The sequence below is a fragment of the Drosophila kikkawai genome, chromosome 3L (assembly GCF_030179895.1).
Source record: "Drosophila kikkawai strain 14028-0561.14 chromosome 3L, DkikHiC1v2, whole genome shotgun sequence".
NCBI lineage: Eukaryota > Metazoa > Arthropoda > Insecta > Diptera > Drosophilidae > Drosophila > Drosophila kikkawai.
In genome coordinates this window covers 21,529,514-21,550,215 of record NC_091730.1, presented here as the reverse complement: position 1 = coordinate 21,550,215, position 20,702 = coordinate 21,529,514, and the positions used below count along the sequence as shown (strand labels likewise).

At 43.5% G+C, this 20,702-nt stretch overlaps 1 protein-coding gene and 2 long non-coding RNA genes across 4 annotated transcripts; 2 read left to right on the top strand and 1 right to left on the bottom strand.

The window, feature by feature from the left end:
• Window positions 1–907: 907 nt before the first annotated feature.
• LOC108078821 (folliculin-interacting protein 2) lies at window positions 908–20,383 on the bottom strand. 2 transcript variants are annotated; one of them, XM_017172905.2, is made up of 6 exons: window positions 19,079–20,383; window positions 5,665–5,950; window positions 4,349–5,577; window positions 2,112–4,278; window positions 1,777–2,046; window positions 908–1,711 (listed from the first exon to the last, which is right to left on the bottom strand). In XM_017172905.2, exons 1-6 carry the CDS (start codon window positions 19,324–19,326, stop codon window positions 1,505–1,507), a joined length of 4,407 nt encoding a protein of 1,468 aa, XP_017028394.1. In that variant the 5' UTR covers window positions 19,327–20,383; the 3' UTR covers window positions 908–1,504. The 2 variants fall into 2 exon arrangements, with proteins under 2 accessions (XP_017028394.1, XP_017028395.1); XM_017172906.3 differs by lacking the exon at window positions 19,079–20,383 and adding an exon at window positions 7,678–8,018.
• Window positions 5,884–9,520, top strand: LOC138928299 (uncharacterized). The gene is made up of 2 exons (XR_011444801.1): window positions 5,884–5,975; window positions 8,836–9,520. It is a non-coding gene; the product is annotated as an uncharacterized lncRNA (long non-coding RNA).
• Window positions 11,396–13,076, top strand: LOC138928508 (uncharacterized). Its single transcript, XR_011444927.1, has 4 exons — window positions 11,396–11,451; window positions 11,508–12,438; window positions 12,587–12,833; window positions 12,898–13,076. It is a non-coding gene; the product is annotated as an uncharacterized lncRNA (long non-coding RNA).
• Window positions 20,384–20,702: the final 319 nt, after the last annotated feature.

The window sequence follows — 20,702 nt, the reverse complement described above, 5'->3', positions numbered from 1 at the left end:
GCTAGGAAGAAATTAATTCAAATACATCGATTATTTTCAATATCTCAGAAAATAACATCGATTAAATGAAAACCACAAATCCAATATAAAACAACACACATTTTATAAACTAAATAAAGCAAAATAAAGGTTTAATAAAAAACAATTTGTATTAACCACTAGTTTTTGCAGGAAAAAAACGATCCTATTTGCAGTTTTAGGTACATCGATAGTTTCAAAACCTATTCAGAGCATCGACCAAAATAAATAGAATCGAGGAATTCGATTTAAAAATGATTTTTTTGCGCTCTGATATATACATAGGTGAAATAAAATAAAAGGAATACAAATATATAATTTTCCACTCGTTTCCATAATAATTTATGGTATCTCCTCCATTTTGTAGACATTTCTAGACACTGGCTCCCAAAAGTATGCCCAATTGTTGATGCACACTTCTGGTAAAAATGTAAAAAACAATTTTACATAACTTTCTTATTTGTGGAATCTAAAAAGGTAACCTGTACACTTTAAAAGTTTCAGTCATTTTAATTAAATTGTTGATGTACATTTAATAACATTTTTGCATTTGCCCTTTAATTTTTAAATAAGTAATATCTGTGCTTGGGTATCTAAATCGATAAGTAAAGAAATAGCTTTCATTCAAATGTGAAAACTGAAAGGTCTGTAACAAAGATTCAGTGTCCCTTTTTCGAAAGTGAAAACAGGAGCAAGTCTGAATTGCACTCCAATTGTGGTCCTAATCAAGGCTTTAGTAAAGTATATAGAGAGAAAAAGTCCGATAAGTCAGATCTACAAAAATAATAATAAATTATAATAGCTAAAAATAACGGAAGCATTTGTATATCCCATTCTTAAATATCAAACAATTCCGAATTTAAACCCAATAAATGAAACACACCACTCGCAAATTTGTATTTTCAGTTTTTGTTTATATTCTTCTTTGCAAAAATATATACACATTTTGTCTGCATATCCTCGAGGTACTTCCTCGAATGCTCTTTAACTTACTTTAGTGGCTGCACTCCTTCCCTAGGCATATTGTAAATGTATACAATTAATTCTATGATTATATTACGGCTGTCATAAATTATTAAATCTAAATCAAGCACTACAAAATTGGGGGGAGGGGGCGGGGCAAGATATGTTTTTGGCGTCCGATCGATCCGATAGCAGCGCCCCGTCGAGTGCTGCTAAGCCGGCCATCGCCAGCGCAATCTGACCCAAATAATTTACAATACTTCTTCATGGGAGCGTGATGAGTGGATGTGGTAAATTTCGATGAATCGATGAAGTGGTCTGGTTCGAGGACTAAGGCTAAGCTATGGCTCACTAACGTATCCTGCATTAAGGCGCTAGATTCACTCACGTCTATAAATATATATCACAAAATCAGTGAAATGAAAATTCGCTGGAGTATTTGCATGTTTCGCTTTTTGGATGATGCCTTGATGAGAGCAGAGGCTGATTGAAGGGGTCTTCAGCTGGCGGCGACTGTTACCTGTCACCTGAAGCTGATGCCGCACTTGCGGCTGATCTTGGGCGTGTGTATATAGGCGATGGACAGCAGCAGCGGCACATCGTTCTCGGACAGCTGCAGCGGATTGGTGATATCGCTCAGCCGGCAGGGATCTGTTTCCAACAGGAAGGCGGCCAGGGTCTCCGATTGCAGATAGATCTCCTGCAACTTGGACTCCAGAAACGACAGGCACTGCAAAAGAAATTAGGAAAGTTATTGGAAAAGTCTCTATAAGATTCAGATCAAGGAGTATGCACCTCATAGGCGGGTATGCCACCGGCATGCATGGCCTGCACGGTTTCCAACATGCTGGACACCAGCTGTGACATTCCCACCGGCGAGCTCTGGCCACCGGCATACGGAAACTGCTGCGTTTGCGACGATATGAGCCGCACATCCCACTTGTCCATGTCCGCCACAATGGCTATATTCTCCGCCGGCTGTGAGATGAGCGAGGCAGAGCGCGCGGCCAAAGCCAGATCCTCACGCAGATGCATTTCCCATTTATTGGGCGGAGCACAAGTGCCCTGGAAAATGAGGAATATCAATTATAATAGTCTGGTTAGAGGCTTGCAAAGATCTGTACACCAACCTGGAGTACCATGTCGGAGACATAGTGATCGCTGACGCTCAGCAGCAGCGAGGGAATGAAGCCGGCTCGCAGTTGTTCGCCCGGCGAGTCGTCGTCCTGCGGCAACTCCTTCACACCCGGAACGGGCAACTTCAGCAGCTGCTGGGTGACATTAACCGCCGCACACTTGGCGGCCACCGAGGACACTGAGCTGCGCCCAGAGGGCACCCGCTTGGGCTGCTGCTTACGCATGTACGTGGTCTGCGGTGTCGTCGGAATCAGTGGCTCGGCCGACTTGAGGGTGTCAATGGAGGCCGCCGAGTTCACCGACTGTAGGACCTTGGAGCTGGTCACATTCTGATTGTAGCAGTGCACCTCGTCGGTTTCAAACTCCAGCTCGGTGGCGTTGGAGGGTGTCTGGTTCCAGGTGGCCGAGGAGCTGAGCCCGCCACCGCCACTGCTGCAGACCACACAGCGATCCGTGCTGGTGGTGGTGGTGGCCGTGGGAGTTACAGGCGTCGGCGGGGCGGCTGTGGAGCTACTACTGGCCGCCAAGGTGGCCGTACTGTCACTGCCCTTGAGAGCTGCCGCCGCCTCGCTGGCCTCCAGCTTGGTGGCCTTGTCCATGAGCAAATCGTAGTTGGACATCACCAGGTTCTTGCTCTTCATGTAGTTGGTAGCAATCTGCGGATACTGCTCAAAGTTGAACTTCATGCCCGAGTGCTTGCTCCTGTCGTGGGTGCGCTGATGCTGGGCGCAGAGCAACAGGCCAGGTTTGGTGTCGTGGTCCCCACTGAGATCTTCGCTGCTCTTCTTTAGATTGACCAGCGGCTCGTTGTCGCCGAGGACAAAGACAACGCCATTGCCATTGTCAACGGCTGAGGTTTGCCGGCAAATGCCATGCTCACGCTCGATCAGCTTGTGGCAGTGGTCAAAGTGGATCTGCTCCTCCAGACTTACGTTCTCCTTGATGGGCTCGATGCCCCAGGTCATGCGATCGCTCTTGCCCATGCTGTTCTGGGTGATGAGATCCGAAAGGGACAGATGCGAGGCCCTTCTCTCGTGGCTCAGTGGCTCAAAGTCAGTGGGTCCGCCGCCCGCCTTGATCAGCGGCTGGTCGCCCTCTACGGAATAGCTGCTGCAGCGGCGCTCCAGCTTACGATTGATAATCCGGATGCCCTGCTGCAGCTTGGCCAGATCACTGAGACTGAGTCCCTCTTTAACCCCCGCCACTGGCACCATGTTCCAGAAGAAGTTCTTCTTCGGCGGCGCCTCCACGTTGTTGTCCTCGATAAACTCGATGGCCTCGATGGCCCCGTCATCGACGGAGCCTGTGCCCACAGAGCCAGTGGTGCCGCTCGACTGCTCCTCCTCCATGCACAGCTCCACGTTATCTGGCGTGGTCACTGTCAAACGGATCCGGCCGTCCTTGCCAGTGCGAAAATACTGCTGCGCCTGGCGGGCCAGCAGCGTCTTCTTGTCAATGCCCGTGTCCATCAGGTAGTTGCCAATTCGCAGCTCCTGCTGCACAAAATGCGAATCCCGGAAGGCCAGCACTGTGGGAATCTCGTTCTTCTTCAGCGTCTGCATGCCATCCCTGGCATCTATGGATCCCGGATCCATCCCATCGCGATTCAAATCGCTGTCATCATCCTCGCCGTAGCCATTCAGTTCGCCATCCTCGTCGTCCGCATCATCGGCAATGGCATTCAGATTCTGCTTGCAGGTGGCCGCCCTGCTCAGTCCCCGCATCTGCGTCGGAGGACTTTTGTGCCGCTCCTGACCGGCACCAGTCTGACTTTGGCTCTGGCCTTGCGCCACAACCAGATCGTTGATGAGTTGCTTGTTGAAGTCCTCTCGCTTGGCCGCTCGACGCACCTCGCTGCAGCGTATGAAGTAGGTGAGCACGTTAAGCAGCTTCTCCACCCAGAGCTTCTCCGCTCCGCAAACAATGGTGCGCGCCAGCTTTGGGGGCATGCCGATGGCGCCATACAAGTCGCCCAGTTGGGCCCACAAAGCGTTGTACGGATGCTTCTGGGCCACCTGGATAAGCTTGGCCCGCTGCTCAATGGCAGCCGCCGAGGCGGAGGACTCCGATCGCCTGGAGCCGGCGCTATTGAAGGCGGAAACGGTGGCCACCCAGCCCAGGTGATGCGTGAGAATCCCCGTCAGCATGGTGCTGATGAAGCTGCAAGCGGAATAATGTATAAATATAAGTAATCATTTAATACTGCTTCTATTTTGAGAATTTAACTTACAAATTAGAGTCCTTGGTGTCAGCAAAAGAGAGCAGGTCGCACAGCTCCTTGATGAACCTCTCGGCCACAGTCTTGGAGTACTTGCTGCCGCTGGTGGTGATGCTGAGCCAGACGGGCGTCTTGATGCGCGGAGCGGTGAAGAGATCGCTGAACCACTGTTGCGTATCCTGCCACGCCTGGAACATGATTTGCAGGAAGTTCTTGTGATTGATGTACGCATGCTCTGTGCTGGCCCTCAGTCGGCTGAGCATGGACTCCAGCAGGGCAATATGCTCGCTGCAGAACAGCTCCATCTCCTCCTCGAAGGACTCGCTCATCGAGATGCACACGGCCAGTCCCAGCTTGGCCCTGCGACGCATGTTGGCCTGTCGCCGGCCGATTTCCGGATTGCTACGCGACTCGTTCGCACTGTAGCTGGCGCGCCTGTACTGTGGCGGAGCCATGCCACCGCCCTCGCTGCCGCCGCTGCCATTGCCTCCTCCAGCTCCACCACCACCACCTCCGCCTGAAGCCATCGCATAATTGTCGCTTAGGAAGCCGATAAAATCGTTCTTGGAATGCTCGTTCTCAAAGGAGGTGCGCAAATTGCGTGAGATTCGTCGCTGCAGGCAGCCATCGCTGGCAAATCCGTCCAGGTAAGGCGAGGAGCCCGAGTAGCAGGCCGAGTCAACGCTGAGCTTCCTCATCGCATCCGACTGGTCGGAGAGCACGCTCCCCAAGCTGCTGCGCGTGGAAGAGTACTGATAGGACCACTGATCCACGCCAGCTCCGCTGCCACTCCCGCTGGCCGAATATCCCGAGTCTGTGGCCGTGCTGTATGTGGAGGAGTAGCGCGGCCCACTCGAGTCGATCGAATGAATCGATAGCGACTGCTGGTCCGCCGGTGCTGCGGGTACATCCAGCGGTGGCGTCAAGCTCATCTGACGGCCCACACTCACGCTGAACGGCATCGAGAACGAGTTCATCGAAAGACCGTCCATGGAGCCGAGTTCGCTGCATATTGAGCTGCGCGGCGTCGCCAGGCTGTTCATGGAGAGCGTGGAGTAGGGCGAATGGCCGGAACCCCCGGAACCACTGCTGGTGGGCGTCAGGTAGACCTGAGAGCACAGTATCCTCGCCGGCTCCGGCAGCCAGTGTACCTTGAGGGCCGTTCCGCAAAAGGACATGGGCAGGGAGCCAAACACCATCTCGCCCAGCGGTGTGATGTCCGCTCCAGAGGGTCGATTGTGCTGGAAAAACACATGGCAATGTTTAACTTATTTATCCACAGTTACGCTGCTAGGGAACAAATTGATTAGAGACGAGGGATGACTCACCTTGTAGCCATACTCCGCGCACACCTCGATGAAGTTGCTGCCGTTGGTGGAATGTGCCTTGGCCTGAATCTTGCCATTCTGCTGCAGCGACGTGTACTTTTCATTTTTAAGGAACTTTCCACCGCCACTCGTCGTGGATGATGATGAGGATGCTGCCGATGCTGAGGTGGCCGATGAGTCCCTGTGGGTCACCTTCTGCAGGGCATTTGAGTCGAAGAGTAGGCGCCGACTGTCATCCTCTTTGTAGAGCAAAACTCGCACCTGGCTGCCCTCGAAGGGGAAACGACTGCAACAAACGGGGAAAAGTTGAGGTAAAAATTAATTTTTGATCTTTATGGAAGGGTAGTAAATGAGTCATAAATAGGATATTTATCTTTATAGTTTTAGAGATATATTTATCTTTATGGAAAGGCAATAAATATTGTGTGTCTATATTTGGAAAAGTTTAAAGGTTAAACAATAAGGTAATTTCACTTAAAAGTCTTTGGCTATTTGTGACCCAAATTTTTTGAATTGGACATCACATGTTCTGCCGGATATAATAATCATAATTCCCCCATACTCGTAGTTTTTTTTGTGTGTCTTATTTTGCCTTGCCACACCTTCAAATCGAAATATCAGAGTCCCGCTCGAAGGTCATTAAAGTGCCACCCTCGCCACATACATTTTCCCACAGCAGGCCAGACCAGACAGATGAGGTCCATTATAATGCGCACATCTCGAACAGCGCTCTTATTCTCGATTCTGTTCATTGTCGCCGATAAAATGGCAAATGCTATGCTCTATATATAGCGACCCTAGCGGTTGGCACGTGACGATTACTCATGCGCCCCCCTACGTTTGAATAGTGTTTGTCGTGAAATCTTTTACATTCAGAAACTAAAAGATAAGGCCGCTGAAATGTACTAGCGGCTGACCTTTGAACTCGACGAAATGCGAAGAGTGAAGGTGTCACTAGTCACATGACGGCTGGCGAACGCGAATGTTAAATTAAGGCAATTTATTTTCGTCGGTTCTATAATTGGGTGATCCAAAGTAGACATATACATTAGAAGTGAGGTACATACACCATTGCTTTCGTATATTATAAACGGATTTCCATGGAATTACTTAGGGTGCGTGAATAGGTATTTCGCAACGACATTAAATATAGAATACTTAGCAAATGGAGAAGAGAATTAATGCAATTTCGTACAGAGCTCATAAAATCGGCCCAACCCAAAAAAAAAATAAAGAACTTAAATGAATTGGTCTTCCTCTTAAGAGGCTTCAGGAACTCTTTTGCAACTGTTGTAGTCGTTTTGCTTGTACATTGCAGGCTAAGCTCGGAAGAGATATTGATGAAAAGCACCCTTTCGATTCCTGTATTAACTAAGAGACGATCTTTGAGTGAAACAAAACCCCTATTCTTATGACAATTTAGGTTTGATACCTTAGTAGTAGTGTTTCCCAAAGTAACACTTAAACTCCAGTACATCATCATCTTATAACTAGTTCCTGTTAAAGTTTCTCCTTCCCTACACCCATATCCACTCCGAAATCCACTTTACCCCCGAGATTGCCCGTTGGCAGCGCTCGTGAAACAGATTTGAGCTAATTTATTTTTAGTGCGTTTATAAACGGCTTGTCTAAGTAGCGCTAACTTTGAAAAGGCGCTCTCGTGAAATTAGCGCTATAATTAACAATTAACCCAAACTGATGATAGTCATTGGCGGTACCTGGGGGCGGGGTTAACTGGTAGGGGGAGTGGGCCAACTAGTTTTAGAGCTTAATAAATATTTTACAGCCCAGCGATAAGAAGGGGGACCCCGAACAACACCGCACGCACAGAGATTATAGTGGCGGTGTTTTTCGGTTTTTGGGGCTGGTCACGAGTTCTGGTCCGGAATAATACATATAATATCCACTATAAGGCCAGACTTGACCGGCGGCGTCGGCGGTTCGTTTGTTCTAACCGAGTTGACCAATGTCCAGCTCTTCGCGGATCAGGTCAGATTTATGGGCCGTGCTTACTTGTATTTAAAGGGCGGCGTATGCATGCGGCGACAAAGGGTAATTCCACCTGCAGCCTCGCGATAGCGCCAACTGTCTGTTTGGAAGGTAATGCGGCACGGTTGCACTTCTCTAACTCGACCTTGCCCAACTTAAAAATTCCTGTAACTGGAAACAAGTAAGAACCAAACAAAAATCACTAAAAATTTACATTTTTGGAACTCGAAGGGGTTTTTGAAAATAGAATAGACTGCCTTTTGTTATAAATAATACAAACGAGTTTTCAATTACAAATGTTATTTAAAAATTATTGGAATATTAAAAACAAAATATATAAAAATAAGTTATTTTTAATTTCTAGTTTATTTGTGTTTATTGTTAAGCTAAAAAATTAAATGGGAAATTCAAAATAAAACTTTTCACAAGATCATTAAATAGGGTTTCCTTTCTAATTACATTTCACAATTTACAAATAAAAAGCTGCTAAATTCTGAAAAGTCATAACTGAATCACCAATTTAAAGCCTAATTCACATAGTTTATACGCACGCTTGCCAATAAAAAGGTAAACAATTTCATTATTTACTAACAAATAAGTCATAACGACTACTATAATTGATTAGTAGTATTAGTACCGCTCATTATATTATATATTTTTTACACAAACAGTAAACAGGGTAGAGATGTGTGTATGTCAATAATATTATTTTGCCAAACGAACGAAATTATTAGTTATTTTTTTATATAAATATAAATTAGATATATTTAAAATTCTATTATTATATTTTAACTTTAATTTAAGAGTTGCAGAAATTGGTTTTGATTTTCCAATAAAAATAAATTTTTAATTTAAAATTTTCTTTTTCATTTGCTGATTTTGTGTAGTAAATTTTTTTTCTAAATTGTAATTTGAATATTTATTATTATTATTTGTTGATGTTAAAATTAATTTTATTAAAAAAAAGGAGACCAAATTATGGATTTTATTTATACTTAACTGAAAATTCGTCATTGTTCGATTATATAAAATGGCAGCTGTTTTAAGTTTTATTTCAACACTCATATTTTTCCATTTTAGAGTTAAGTCAGCCCTAAAATACACATGTATTATTTAAATTACATTTTCTTGAAATTTACATTTATTTTATTTTGTTTAATTTCATATTTTCTATTTCCCTAGCTCGAGTTAGAGAAGTTTGAACTGTAACATTTACCGTTGGGCCCCCGATTAGCACGGACGAACAACGACGCGTCGATATCTTTATGGCCGCGATGCTAGTCAGCAAATGAAGTTCAAGGCGTTCGCGATCGCACTGGGAACTGGGGGAACTCGGAGCTCGGTAACTCGGGAGCTCGGGCACTGGAAGGGGGGACAGGGTACGGAATACCCAGGTCCCGTGAGGCAACAGCGCCAGAGCGAGACGAACGGCGAACGACGACGACGAGCTGGCTCACTCGGTATATGCATTATAATAAGGCCTGGCCAGCCAGGCGGGCCAATCGATATGGGCTCGTCGTATTTGTAGTACGAGGTAGTACGCTGAAAGACCCATGCAGATAATACGAGCAGCGATCCTAAACGAGGCGACTTCGGGGCCGCGACATGGGGCATCCAATTTGGAGCGCCGCTCACATGATTCGTCGGATCCGAATCGATCCGATCCCATCCAACCCAGCCATCCCGTCCAGCTGTGAACCCAAAACCGAGCATAAACGAACCGAACCCGAACACGAACCCGAGGCGATGTCGGACGAGCATCATGTGGCCACCATTTGTTGCTTGTCACAGACTGATGTGTTAATATGTTGTTTAAAAATTAACAAAAAATAAAGAAAAAGAAAAAAAACACAAACACAAATAAACATAGAAAGAGAAAGGAAGGAATATCTTGGGCAAAAGTCAAGAGACAACGATGAATGATTGTTTGATGGATTAGTTGAAAGACATATGGCCAAAATTGAATACCAACACTCAAGGGGTTCTTCAGATGGTTTTTGATTTGTGCCGAAGGTTAAATGCTCTAGGGGAGCCAATTTAACAGGTGATTTCCAGGTTTGAATTTTTTATTTACAGTTTTTAATTTGTTTGTAGAAAACCCGCAGTTTGATTCGCATTTGGTTTCAAACGGTTTAATAAATTTGCTATAAAATTTTTAACCCTATTAAATTTTGGTGTATAAAATACTGTATACATATGTATGTACATCAATGAAAATATTAATAACCAAAAATGTATCTAACTTATTGCATATTAATTGTAGCTTGTCCTTAAAATTCCCAAGTGGTTCTGATCTCTGGATGCCCTAATGTTAGGATTGCCTTTATAAACTAAATAACTTATGCCTTAATGATTTTTAAGTTTTAAAAAATAAAACATACTTTTGAATGTTAGATCTTCAGAACTTTAAAATAAATTAAATTAGTTTATTTTGGCTAACTCTAATTGTAATAATTAAATATTGTAAATAATTTAACTTGTAAAAATAAATGAAACCCGTTTTTTGTACGCTTTCGTCATGCTCAATTTTAGCGTAGCAGTGCAGAAACTAAAATACTTGTTGCTTTTCGCGGTAGAGTGCAGCCATACGCCTGCCGGCTAAATGGACTTTGTCAGCAGCCCTGATCGCCGATGGGGGGAATGACTACGTGAGCATATGGGGCTAAAAGTCAGAAGGCACACACGACGTTCTTGGCTGCTGACCTGGCCAAGTCGGTGGGCATACAGAGGGGAGAGATCTGCGCGAAAACAATTATCGGACGGCTGCTAAGTTGGCTTATCGCTCGAAGAGCAGGCAGTCAGCGGAATATCGGCAGCGTTGTTTATTCTACTATTTTTTTTGCTTTCGGCTTTTATTTTTATTATTTCCCTGGGACGGGTGGAGCGGACGGGGCACTCGCCGGGATCACATGCTTTTTCAGCTACGCAAGCAAAACAAAAGCGAGCCACAGCCAAACAATATTGAGCAAATAAATACGTATACATGCATACATAATGAGCAGAGGAGGCACTCACTCGCCCCGATCCCACAGAGCTCTCTTTCGCCGCGGCTCTGCACTATATTTTGATTGATTCGGTCAGGTGTATTTATAGGCGGGGATGTGCGGCCGAGGGCCACTCGAGTGGGTGACGGGCGTTATCGGTCTTTGCCTGGATTATGTTTTGATTAGCCCTCGGATACTCCGCCACTCCGCGCCACTGATTGATATGGGGAAGTCACTCTGTATCGATATGCCCAGACAGTTCCACAAACAAAGACGACGCGTTGAAGGCGCACAATTGTAATCAAATCAGCATCTGTTAATGACTTTACAGAGCGTATCTCCACCCTTTTTGCTATCTCTACACTGCGAAAAAACCCAAATAGTATTAAATCTAGAACCCTAAGCGTTAAAAAAGTTATTTGTATAGAATTATAATAAGTTCTGGAACCACCATCTCATTTTTCAAACCGATGGTCATTTAAAAGTTAATAAAATGGTAAAGTTGATCAAAACAGTGATCTTTACAAATGAAAAAATATTAAAACATCTTAGATTACAACAAAAGTACTTTAGAGCTAAGTTTCCGATTTTGAACTTTGTTTATATGCCTTGGGCCAGAAGTGGTTGGGTAACTCAACTTGAACTTTAGCTTGAAGTTGGAGTTAAATACCAGTTTGAAAATCATAAAAATGCCATTAAAAATAGCTTAATTCAAGGTATGAACTATCTATGACTTAATTGTCTTCAATAGAAGAAGCCTTCAAGATAATACAATAGAATCTAAAGCTTAAACTTTAAGCCTCATAAGAAAAGGGTAACTAAACATTCATTGCAAAGTTTCAGGAAATTCTAAATCTTGAACTTTAAAAGAGGGTTTTTCTCCAAGGCCTTCAAGAATGAAATGAATTCCCGTCTTTGGAAGGCACTGTTTTCCCCAGTGCTTTCTGTATTTTTGTGTTCGCGGGTGAGTGAGTGAAAGAGAGCGTGGCAAATAAACACAGATTTCCAAAGCGACGACAACAAAGCCAACAAAAGCCAGGCAAAGGCAAGGCAAAAGCGGCAGCAGCGGCGGCAGAAAAAGCAACAGAAAAGCAAAAGCAAAGCGAAACAACAACCAGTTGCTCCATCCATACAACAAGTCACATGACCCAACCAACCAACCGACCGTCCAACAACGATGATGGCGATGGAAACGCTGGAGACGTTGGCGTTGTTGGGCTGCGACAATGGATATAACCATATATACACGGATGCCTATATATAACGACTGCGACGACAACGACGGCGGCAGCGGGAGCTGCGCCCAGCAAATTGCCTATCATTATCATTGGGCCCATTATAAGCAGTTATGCACACACAAATAAATCCAGTAAACACATGTCTCTCTCTGTACTCAAGTCTCGGAATGAATATAAAAATAAAATAAAATTGAAACAAAATAAAAGCAATCGGACGACCTTCACCCCGTCCTTTTTGCGAAAATCGAATGTCAAGTTCAAAGCAAATTGGCAACACCGCCATTACCACCCACATACCCCCTTTTTCCCACTTATTTTGGAGAGCGTACAGGCACAACATAAGGAATTTATCAGTCTGGCAAACAAAAATAACAAAAAGTAAATACAAACAAGAGTCGTTGTCGTCGTCGTCGTTGCTCACAATACTAATGAGCAAATGACGACAAAAATATCGAGTGATTTTCATTGTCACTTGAGACCAATGCAAACAGACCCGGAAAAGGGGCCGGGATGGGTGCTGAGGTGAGCACTTGCGGGCGCAATCAATCAATGAAAGTTTTCAGGTAAAAAGAAATATCAATATGGTCAGCTTCAGAGAAATATCAGATTCTCAAAGAAAAATACAATAAAAAAGAAATCACTTTTCTAAACGCCTTATAAATAATTATAATTATTAATTCTAATTTCTAGAGTTTTCTTAAAATTTAACAGAATTTCCCACCTGTGGAACTGGCCATAAGGTACACTCAACAAGTGCTAACTAATGTGTACTTGCGGCACCCGCGCAAACACAACGTGACTCAATTGGGCAGCCCCGGGAATATAAGCCAACCCACTCAGGTGAGATCATGGCCCAAATGTCAACAGCCAAGACTCACACAGAATGATGACGATATCCAGTGATCGCACCATTCTATGAAAACAAGCTGAAACTTCCGTCATTTGTCAATGAAATATGGTAATAAAATAGCAGAAGGAAAACGTCTCAAGAACTCCTTAATCAATTATAATGTTTCATTCAGCAAAAACGGTAATTCGAGATTAATGGAAATACTTACATAAAGAAAAACGATCATGGAAAACCAAGAGCAGACCTTGCTGATAACGCAAAACCAAGTTCCTTGAACACTTACGGCTTGAAAACATCAGACGGCAGTAAATTTCGCACAAAATCATATTATGACGCAGTAATTCACATCATTTTTTGAGGTAATAAATACATTATCACTAATTTGGACAAGGAATTACAACATAAAAAATACGATAAGTAATTTATAACCAATGAAATAATTATTTAAAAGCATTTAAATTTGATTTAAAGGGGTTTTGCCAAACTTAATTTCTTTGCTCTCTATTGTGTTACACAGAAGGATAATAAAATCAAAAATATATTGCTCATAATGTCTTGTTGACTTTAATCTTCACCATAACCTAAGCAACTATAAATAAAAAAGATCATTAAATATGGAGCTTACACTAAATTATCTTGAAGGCTATCTGGCTCTGGACTTGTACGACTCAACAGTTGAACTTCCACGAAACACTCATAAAAAGAAATATTTTCAGTATCATTATTCACATTTTTATTTGCCCAGCTCGCATAATATTTCCATGAAGTAACAGCCGAGTGTAATCCCAGGTGTTTTGTTCATTGTTATAATGCCCATTTTTAAGCCCCAGCGATTCGATGAGCATTTGGATTAGGCCTAAGGCAATGGCAAATAGTGTTCGTGGGTCGTAAAATTAATTTAAATAGAGCCGTATGCATGGGCCATTGGCAACTATTCGGGAATGGCTCCCCCAATGGGTTCACCCATAAGGTGTCTCGTTAAGCTTCCGTTAATGGAGCTCACGGCTTAGGCACTTCGGGGCGCTTATTGTGTTTGCCTTGCTTATTGATATGAGAGTATAAGGCGGCAGGCAGTGAAAAACTAAAGCGTTTTGTCAACTGATAATGGGTGACAACAGGGCCAGGCCGCAGACAGAGAAGCGCTAGGCGCCTACACTTGCAGATAAACCGAGTGAATCACAAAAGAACAAAGAAACTGGTTGAAAATATTGAAATATTTCTATATTTAAACCATTTTATGTATAGGGAACCAATTTAACAATATCAATATAATAATATGAATTTCGACTTTATACTTCCAACTAAAAAGGACTTGAGAATTATAATGACATTTGAGACAATCATAATTCCTTAATTTAAGGTGTGAAGTGTTGATAAGTTTTAGTAATATAATTGAATAGAACAAAAATATTAGCCCTGACCTTTTATCGATTTGTTTTCAGCCTTGAAGGCATGTTTAAATATATATTGTTTTATATTTGTTATTATTGATAATTTAATTAACATTAATTCAATATGTTTCATTTGTGCCAGTCTCCAGGAATATGCTAACAAAGAAAATACAAAGTTTTTTGTTAGCATTCGTTTCATTTAAAGAAATGCGCAGAAAAAACTATAGTAAGAGCCAGATTCTCTACCTCTATAACTATCAATTAAACAATACGGCAATTATTAAAAGTCGCACTCGTGTAAACTGATATCAACCTGCTTATTTATTTACAGATGGTATTTACTTAAGCTTTTGTTTCTCCGAGTGCATCAGCTATCGGAACGGGTCCCGAGGCAACAACAAAAAGTGGATACGCGTCGTCGTCGCCGACGATTCACTACTCATATGACTTGGCAGACCACGCGACTTCGCACATGAAGCACCACATCACCACCACATCGCGACTACTGCCTCTGCCGCTCCCCTTTCCACGCTGCCATTTAAATGTGCTGATTTCTGTTTGCACATAACTAAGGTTTGTGTGTCGACTTCTCCGCAGTCAAAAGCGTACATATTTAATTGCACTGATGATTATGGTGGCACGAGGCGCTCGCGGGGATGGCCACAGGAATGGGAACGTCGGAGCTATGTTGGGGCACCACTAGAAACTCTTTTGACATATGGCCCACAGCCAGACACGCTGGCACCTGGTCTATTACTATATTACTCTATTACCGCGCTCGCTCGCATCAACGTAACGTTACGGCCCATGTAATAAGTTCACACCTGGACGAGCCAGCGCCACTTTGATTGATGTCTGGCAGTGTTTGGCCATTCAATTGGCGGGCAGTTATCAAAAACTATTAATGAATTCTCATTCGCTCCCAATTTACGACTCATTTCGGTGTGTGGAACTAAGCCGGCGCAAAGGCTCTAAGTGAAATCATCCATAATGGTTCATTCAGACAGTTTGATTCAGTTTGGTTTGGTTGTTGCTGTTTTCCCCCATTTTGCGAGGAAGATTGATATGTGTGGCTTTGTTTGATCGGCAATCGGACGCATATTTTATTGTGTTTCACACGTGCCTGAAGCCTGGGTCCCCGGATCATAATGAGAGTATTGTTGGGCCAAAGTTTTCCACAAAAGGTGCTAATTCCCTTGATTTGCGCGTATCTGCGGGATGGGATCCATGTGAAAGTCCAACGATCGACAACGAGTCGCAGTCCGTGGGGTGTATGAAATCACAGTTTGTATAGAGCCTGAAATCCCCGAACTTATCGGGAATTAATACCTGCACGCTAATAACGGCTATATGTATTTTTGGACGCCATATGTGGTGGATATCGGTCGAACGCAAACGCAATGGCGATTGCGAATGCGAATGACTTGCGAATTGGGTTAAGGAATGCGCGCCTTCAAAGGCACATGATGCCAGACGACGGCTGGTTTTCGGCTGCTTTTCGGCTGCTTTTCTACTTTATTTTTTCGACCATTTTGCGTTTTTAGCATGCATATATCGAGGCGAAATTAAACAAAAAACTGTCATGTGACCAGCTGGCTAGCAAATGTCTAAACTTGGTCACGACGCGATGATGGGACTGGAAAGCTGGGTGCTGGAAAAAAAAATAGTGATTCACTGGCAACCCAGGTTGATTCACTTCAGGTGTCCAGACTTTTTTTTTAGAATTTCACCAGTGTAGGCCTATATTGATGGTAAATCAAATATTCTAATTATATTAGACTTTTTTAATCTTAAAAAGTAGTGACTTAGGCTTTCCCAAAAGAGAACTTGGGAATTACAAGATGAATGACCAAAAGTTTTTTTCAGTTTTTTTTTTACCTTACATTCTTTTAACATTAATGTTTATCAGGATAATAAAAACAATACCAACGAGCAAATTCTAAATAAGGTTCATACCTTGACTTTTAGAATTTCACAATTACTTTAATTGTAGACCACTTTTTTGCCAGCTATTATTCTTAGCTCTGCGGCTATCAGAGACCGAAAGTATGTTATTTTTAAATCAAGCGAAATGGGAAATATGAACGATAAGTAAGGTTCAGATTCTGTCGTGGAAATTTACCCAAGCGTGCTGGCATAATATATATTGCCGCCACCCGACTAAATTAAGCAAACAAACAAATAAATTATTTGGGCGGAGTGGTGTGGACTAGAGTGGATAGTTTTTAACTGCTATTAGTGTAAACGTTTGTTTAGTTTACAGCGAATCCGAGAAACCTGACCTAGCGCAAAGATAGCGTCATAAATGGGGTCTTCCGTGGGGGGCGGGGGCATTTTGCGGGGGAGTTAGACTCACCAGCTGTCCACACATTACAGGTTTTTTTTTATACATAATACTATTATTTTTGTTATTCTCCAGGCGCGAACGTGTGTAAAGTTGTGCTGTGTTTATGGGCAAAGTGCAAAAACCCCGAAAGCTCGCGGCGCTTAATTAGCGAAGTGAAAAGTTTCTATCACGTGATGGCGAATGTTGGCGACAAGCGCGGCCATAAATGTGTATACAGCCCCGAATATTGGCCAATACACACTTGAATCTGACAATTTCACCATTACGCTATATATATTTTAAATGCCCGCTCGGCGTCTGACCGATAAGGACTCCGATTGACAGCGTGGACGAGGCGCTAATCGAATTAAACACCGCCCAGCAGAGGCGGAGGCCCTCAGATTACGGATCGAAAAAATAGGGGAAAACGATCATAATAATTTTATAGGACCGGTGAAATAATTTCTCCAAAAGTTTGTCATCAATTTACGGTACTTTATTTCGCATCAAAGGTGGGTGGTGTATCACCGTGACATTTCCAAAAACAAAACTCGGTTAAATGTTTTCTGAAAATGTTAATGAAGTGGTTCTTTTTTTGATATGATTTTTTATTAAACTTTCTAGATTAGCAATCCTTTGATTGCCAATATAAAGTACAAACTTGAAATGGAATCATTATCATCATAAAAGGAAAATGGGCCAATTCCCAAGGGTGCTTGGGAAAGGTAAAAGCCATTTTTTATTTGTTTCCTTTTAAGATTCTGATCAAATTGGGGATTCTACCAACAGATACCAGTCTGAATTTGTTCGACTTCAATAAATTGCAAAGTGTAAAATACACCAGATCGGTCACATTTATAAATGTTTCTTCTTATTTCTAATCATATGGTTTTATAATTTTAATTCCTTTAATTCTATCAAATTACAAGCGGTTAACGAGCTGATTTCAATTTAATTTCCCCTGCGTGCGTAGCGGTAAATCGCCAGTTTACAAGTTACTAGAAAACCGGACGTGGGTGTGTCCACCAGTTAACTGTTAACTGAGCATCCCTCTGTTAATTCCCCGCAATCACAGCCACATGCCATAGATCCCCCAAGCAACAACAACAAGCTCAATCAGAACCCACGCACAAAGTGCGGAAAGTGTCAAAAATAAACATTGTAAAGCGTATGCAGCAGCATGAATAAATAGTAGTAATAAATAATAATGAAATGAATTAAGTGTGGAACGCAGAAGAGGCGGAGGAGCGGCGTCGGAGGCAACAAAAACAATGCGCCGCGCCAACAACAAATGTGTATGACATAATAATCACGAGAGCAGGCCGCGACCGCCGATTAGCAAGTCATGTGATTCGCTTTTATTTACATTTGCGCCTGACGTTGCCGTCGCCGCCCCTCCCCCGCTACGCCCCCCGCCCACAACTTGTGCCAGCGGTGGGAGCGAGATGGAACTCTCACGAAGCGATAACGAAGCTAGCCGAGAATGAAACGAACCGCGATCGGGTGGTGGAGCACAGAGGAGAACAGAGCGAGGGAAAGGGAGAGCATAGTGGGGCACAGTTATTTGCGCGCGCAGCTCAATCGAGGGTGCGGAGCAATGGGAGTGAAAAGAAAGGCAACAGTCAACGGCTCTATTTCCACACATGCACCCGCGGGGCAGTGCTTTGCTTTTTCTGTTCTTTTTGTTTGTTGCTGTTGTTGTTTCTGCCATAGCTACCCAACATGCACTGCTGGGGGTGTTGGGTGATTTAGGGCTTGTTGTTGCTGCTATCTCTGCAGCAAAGCAATCTTTATCGATATACAGTGAATACGCATAATGTGGTAGCCAAAAGCAAAGTTGGCCTAATTATTCATGGCTAATCTAATTAGGCAAAGAAGAAGAGGTTTGAATACAAGTGAAGCTTTTTAATTAATTTTCTATACATGAAAAACTTGCAATCTCCCATTTATACACAGCCTACCTATGGATAAACTACGAACTATAGGAAGTAATCCAAAAAAAGATCTTTTAAAATTCTGTTACCATAGATTTCAAAAAATCAGCTCTAGAATATTTAAATAGAATTTACCCTGCAGGTGGCTTTTAGGCAACGTCTACTGTAATTGTTTTTACTCCAATGAAAGGGACAGGCCATGACAATGCCTTCTTTGTTACATTTTCGTAACAGCTGCAATGGCTAATGCGTCTAGAAATCCGCAACAAATTTGCATATGTATGAATCTACTCGACTTCCGGCTGATGCAAATCTGAGTAATCGTACATCAGCCTACGTGCAAACATCACATATGTATGCTGGCTGCGTACGTGACACCGTCTGGTGGAGCCGAATATGTTTGCTGGGTTATCGTCCTCGTTTGCTCTCTGCCAATTTGCGTACGAACAAAGGGAAGAGGAAGCGCAGCAGGTAGCTATAGAGAGGGCGGGCGCAGAGAGGTGCAAGTGTGAAACGCATCATGAGAACGACTTTTCGCATGCGCGTGTGTGCGAGCGAGACTTTTGTGTTTTTGCAGCTGCACCTCTTTTCCCCCTGCCTTTTGTTGTTGCGCATTTATCGACGACTAATACCGGGTGTTAGACACGGTACAGTTCTATGCCTGTCTGTGTAATGCTTCCAGGTAAACAGATAAACACTTACCTTAGATAATTTCGCGAAGTTTGTTTTGTAGCTTTTGCGGACGACGAACTATTGCCGCCGCCGACAGAGGAGTGAGTTGGACGTGCCGGCAAAGCTGTTGTTGCTGTTGCTGCCGCTGATGTCGTTGTTTGGCTGTTAATTAACGCTGCCGCTGCTGCTGCGGACGCGGTCAGCGTGGGCGCCGCCGCTAAATTTGCGGGTGTTGTTGGTGTTGCCGAGGGAAAGAAGAGTTTGTTCAATAGGGCCATAATAACATACAGTGTGCGCAATCATTTAATAAACACATCTGGCCAGCCTCCGGTTTTTATTTAATGGAAATCAAAATCGAAATTCAAAAATCACTTGAGTCACACACGCGCTCGCGCTTTTCGCTTTCCTTGGAATGTGTTGGTGTTGGCTTTTGGCGTTGGAGTGAGCGAGAGGCAATGCAAGGCGAGACGAGGCGAGGCGTTACCGTTAGTCGGGCGACACACGCGCGCCAGCCAGAGCGAGATGGCGGATGCTGCACAATCAAAACTTTCGCTTTGCACTTTTCTTTTGCACACCGTATTTTCTTTCGATTTTTCTTTTAGATCAGATCCGATCTCTTCCTGTATTTGCACATACACGCACACAAACTCACTGCTTTTGATTGGGGAAAAAATATGGCTATTTTTGTGTGTTATTCTTGCGAATTGCGGCGGAAATCGCTGCCGTCTCGACGCAGGTTCTTTACCGTTCCACACCGAAATGAGAACCAAATATCGCTGGCGTCCGCTTTAAAAAGTTTGCAAGAGACGCAGCCATGATAACACCAGTATAAGGTGCAAAAGCAGTCCGTTAACACCCTCCAATATCAATAACTCGGCGAACGATAGCGGACAAAACCGACCGCCTCGACAGGCCGACGAGACTATTTCACTTGTGTGGGAGCGAGAGAGGGAGAGTGAGCGAGTGCGAGGTGGCGAAGAGATCTGCTCGCGAACGAGTGTTGTGTGTGAGAATAACGTTGGCTCAAAACTTTGGATTTTCTGCTACTAATATTTATGACCAACGCGCGAGCTTCATTTGGCCAATACACACACACAATATACATATATATTTTTTCGTCTTTCGCCTTGTTTGTTGTCAATCAACGCACTTCCCACTTCCTGCCCACCTCTTATAGCCGTCTATTCTTGTGCCCTGGGCGCTGAAAGCCCCGCTTGTCCAGTCACTTAATTTAATTGAACACTGCGGTTGATGTTTGCTCCCTTTCGAGGTGCTACATTCCGGTTTAAAGGTTGATTTTAACAGTTTCCCGCTGAATGTTTGGCCTTTATTTACAATCACAAACACAAACACAACGAATGAGCGGCGAAGACGAATAGCGAAAAACAATACTCAAAGAGAGAGAGAAAATACCTACATTCACCGCTGTTTTTCCAGCAACTATAAGTTATCGCCGGACGGTCACTCTAAGGCGGTTTTTGAGAGTCGGTAAAAATTTGATAAAGCAGTTCTGATTGGAGCAAAGCAGTTCTGCTTGGAATCTGCTGGCACAGTGGTAACCAACTAATTTGAAATGTCGTTTAAATACTGGTTTAAGAAGCTATGTAAAGAATAAATGTTCAAAAATCACATAAATTAAAGATAAATTTTTATT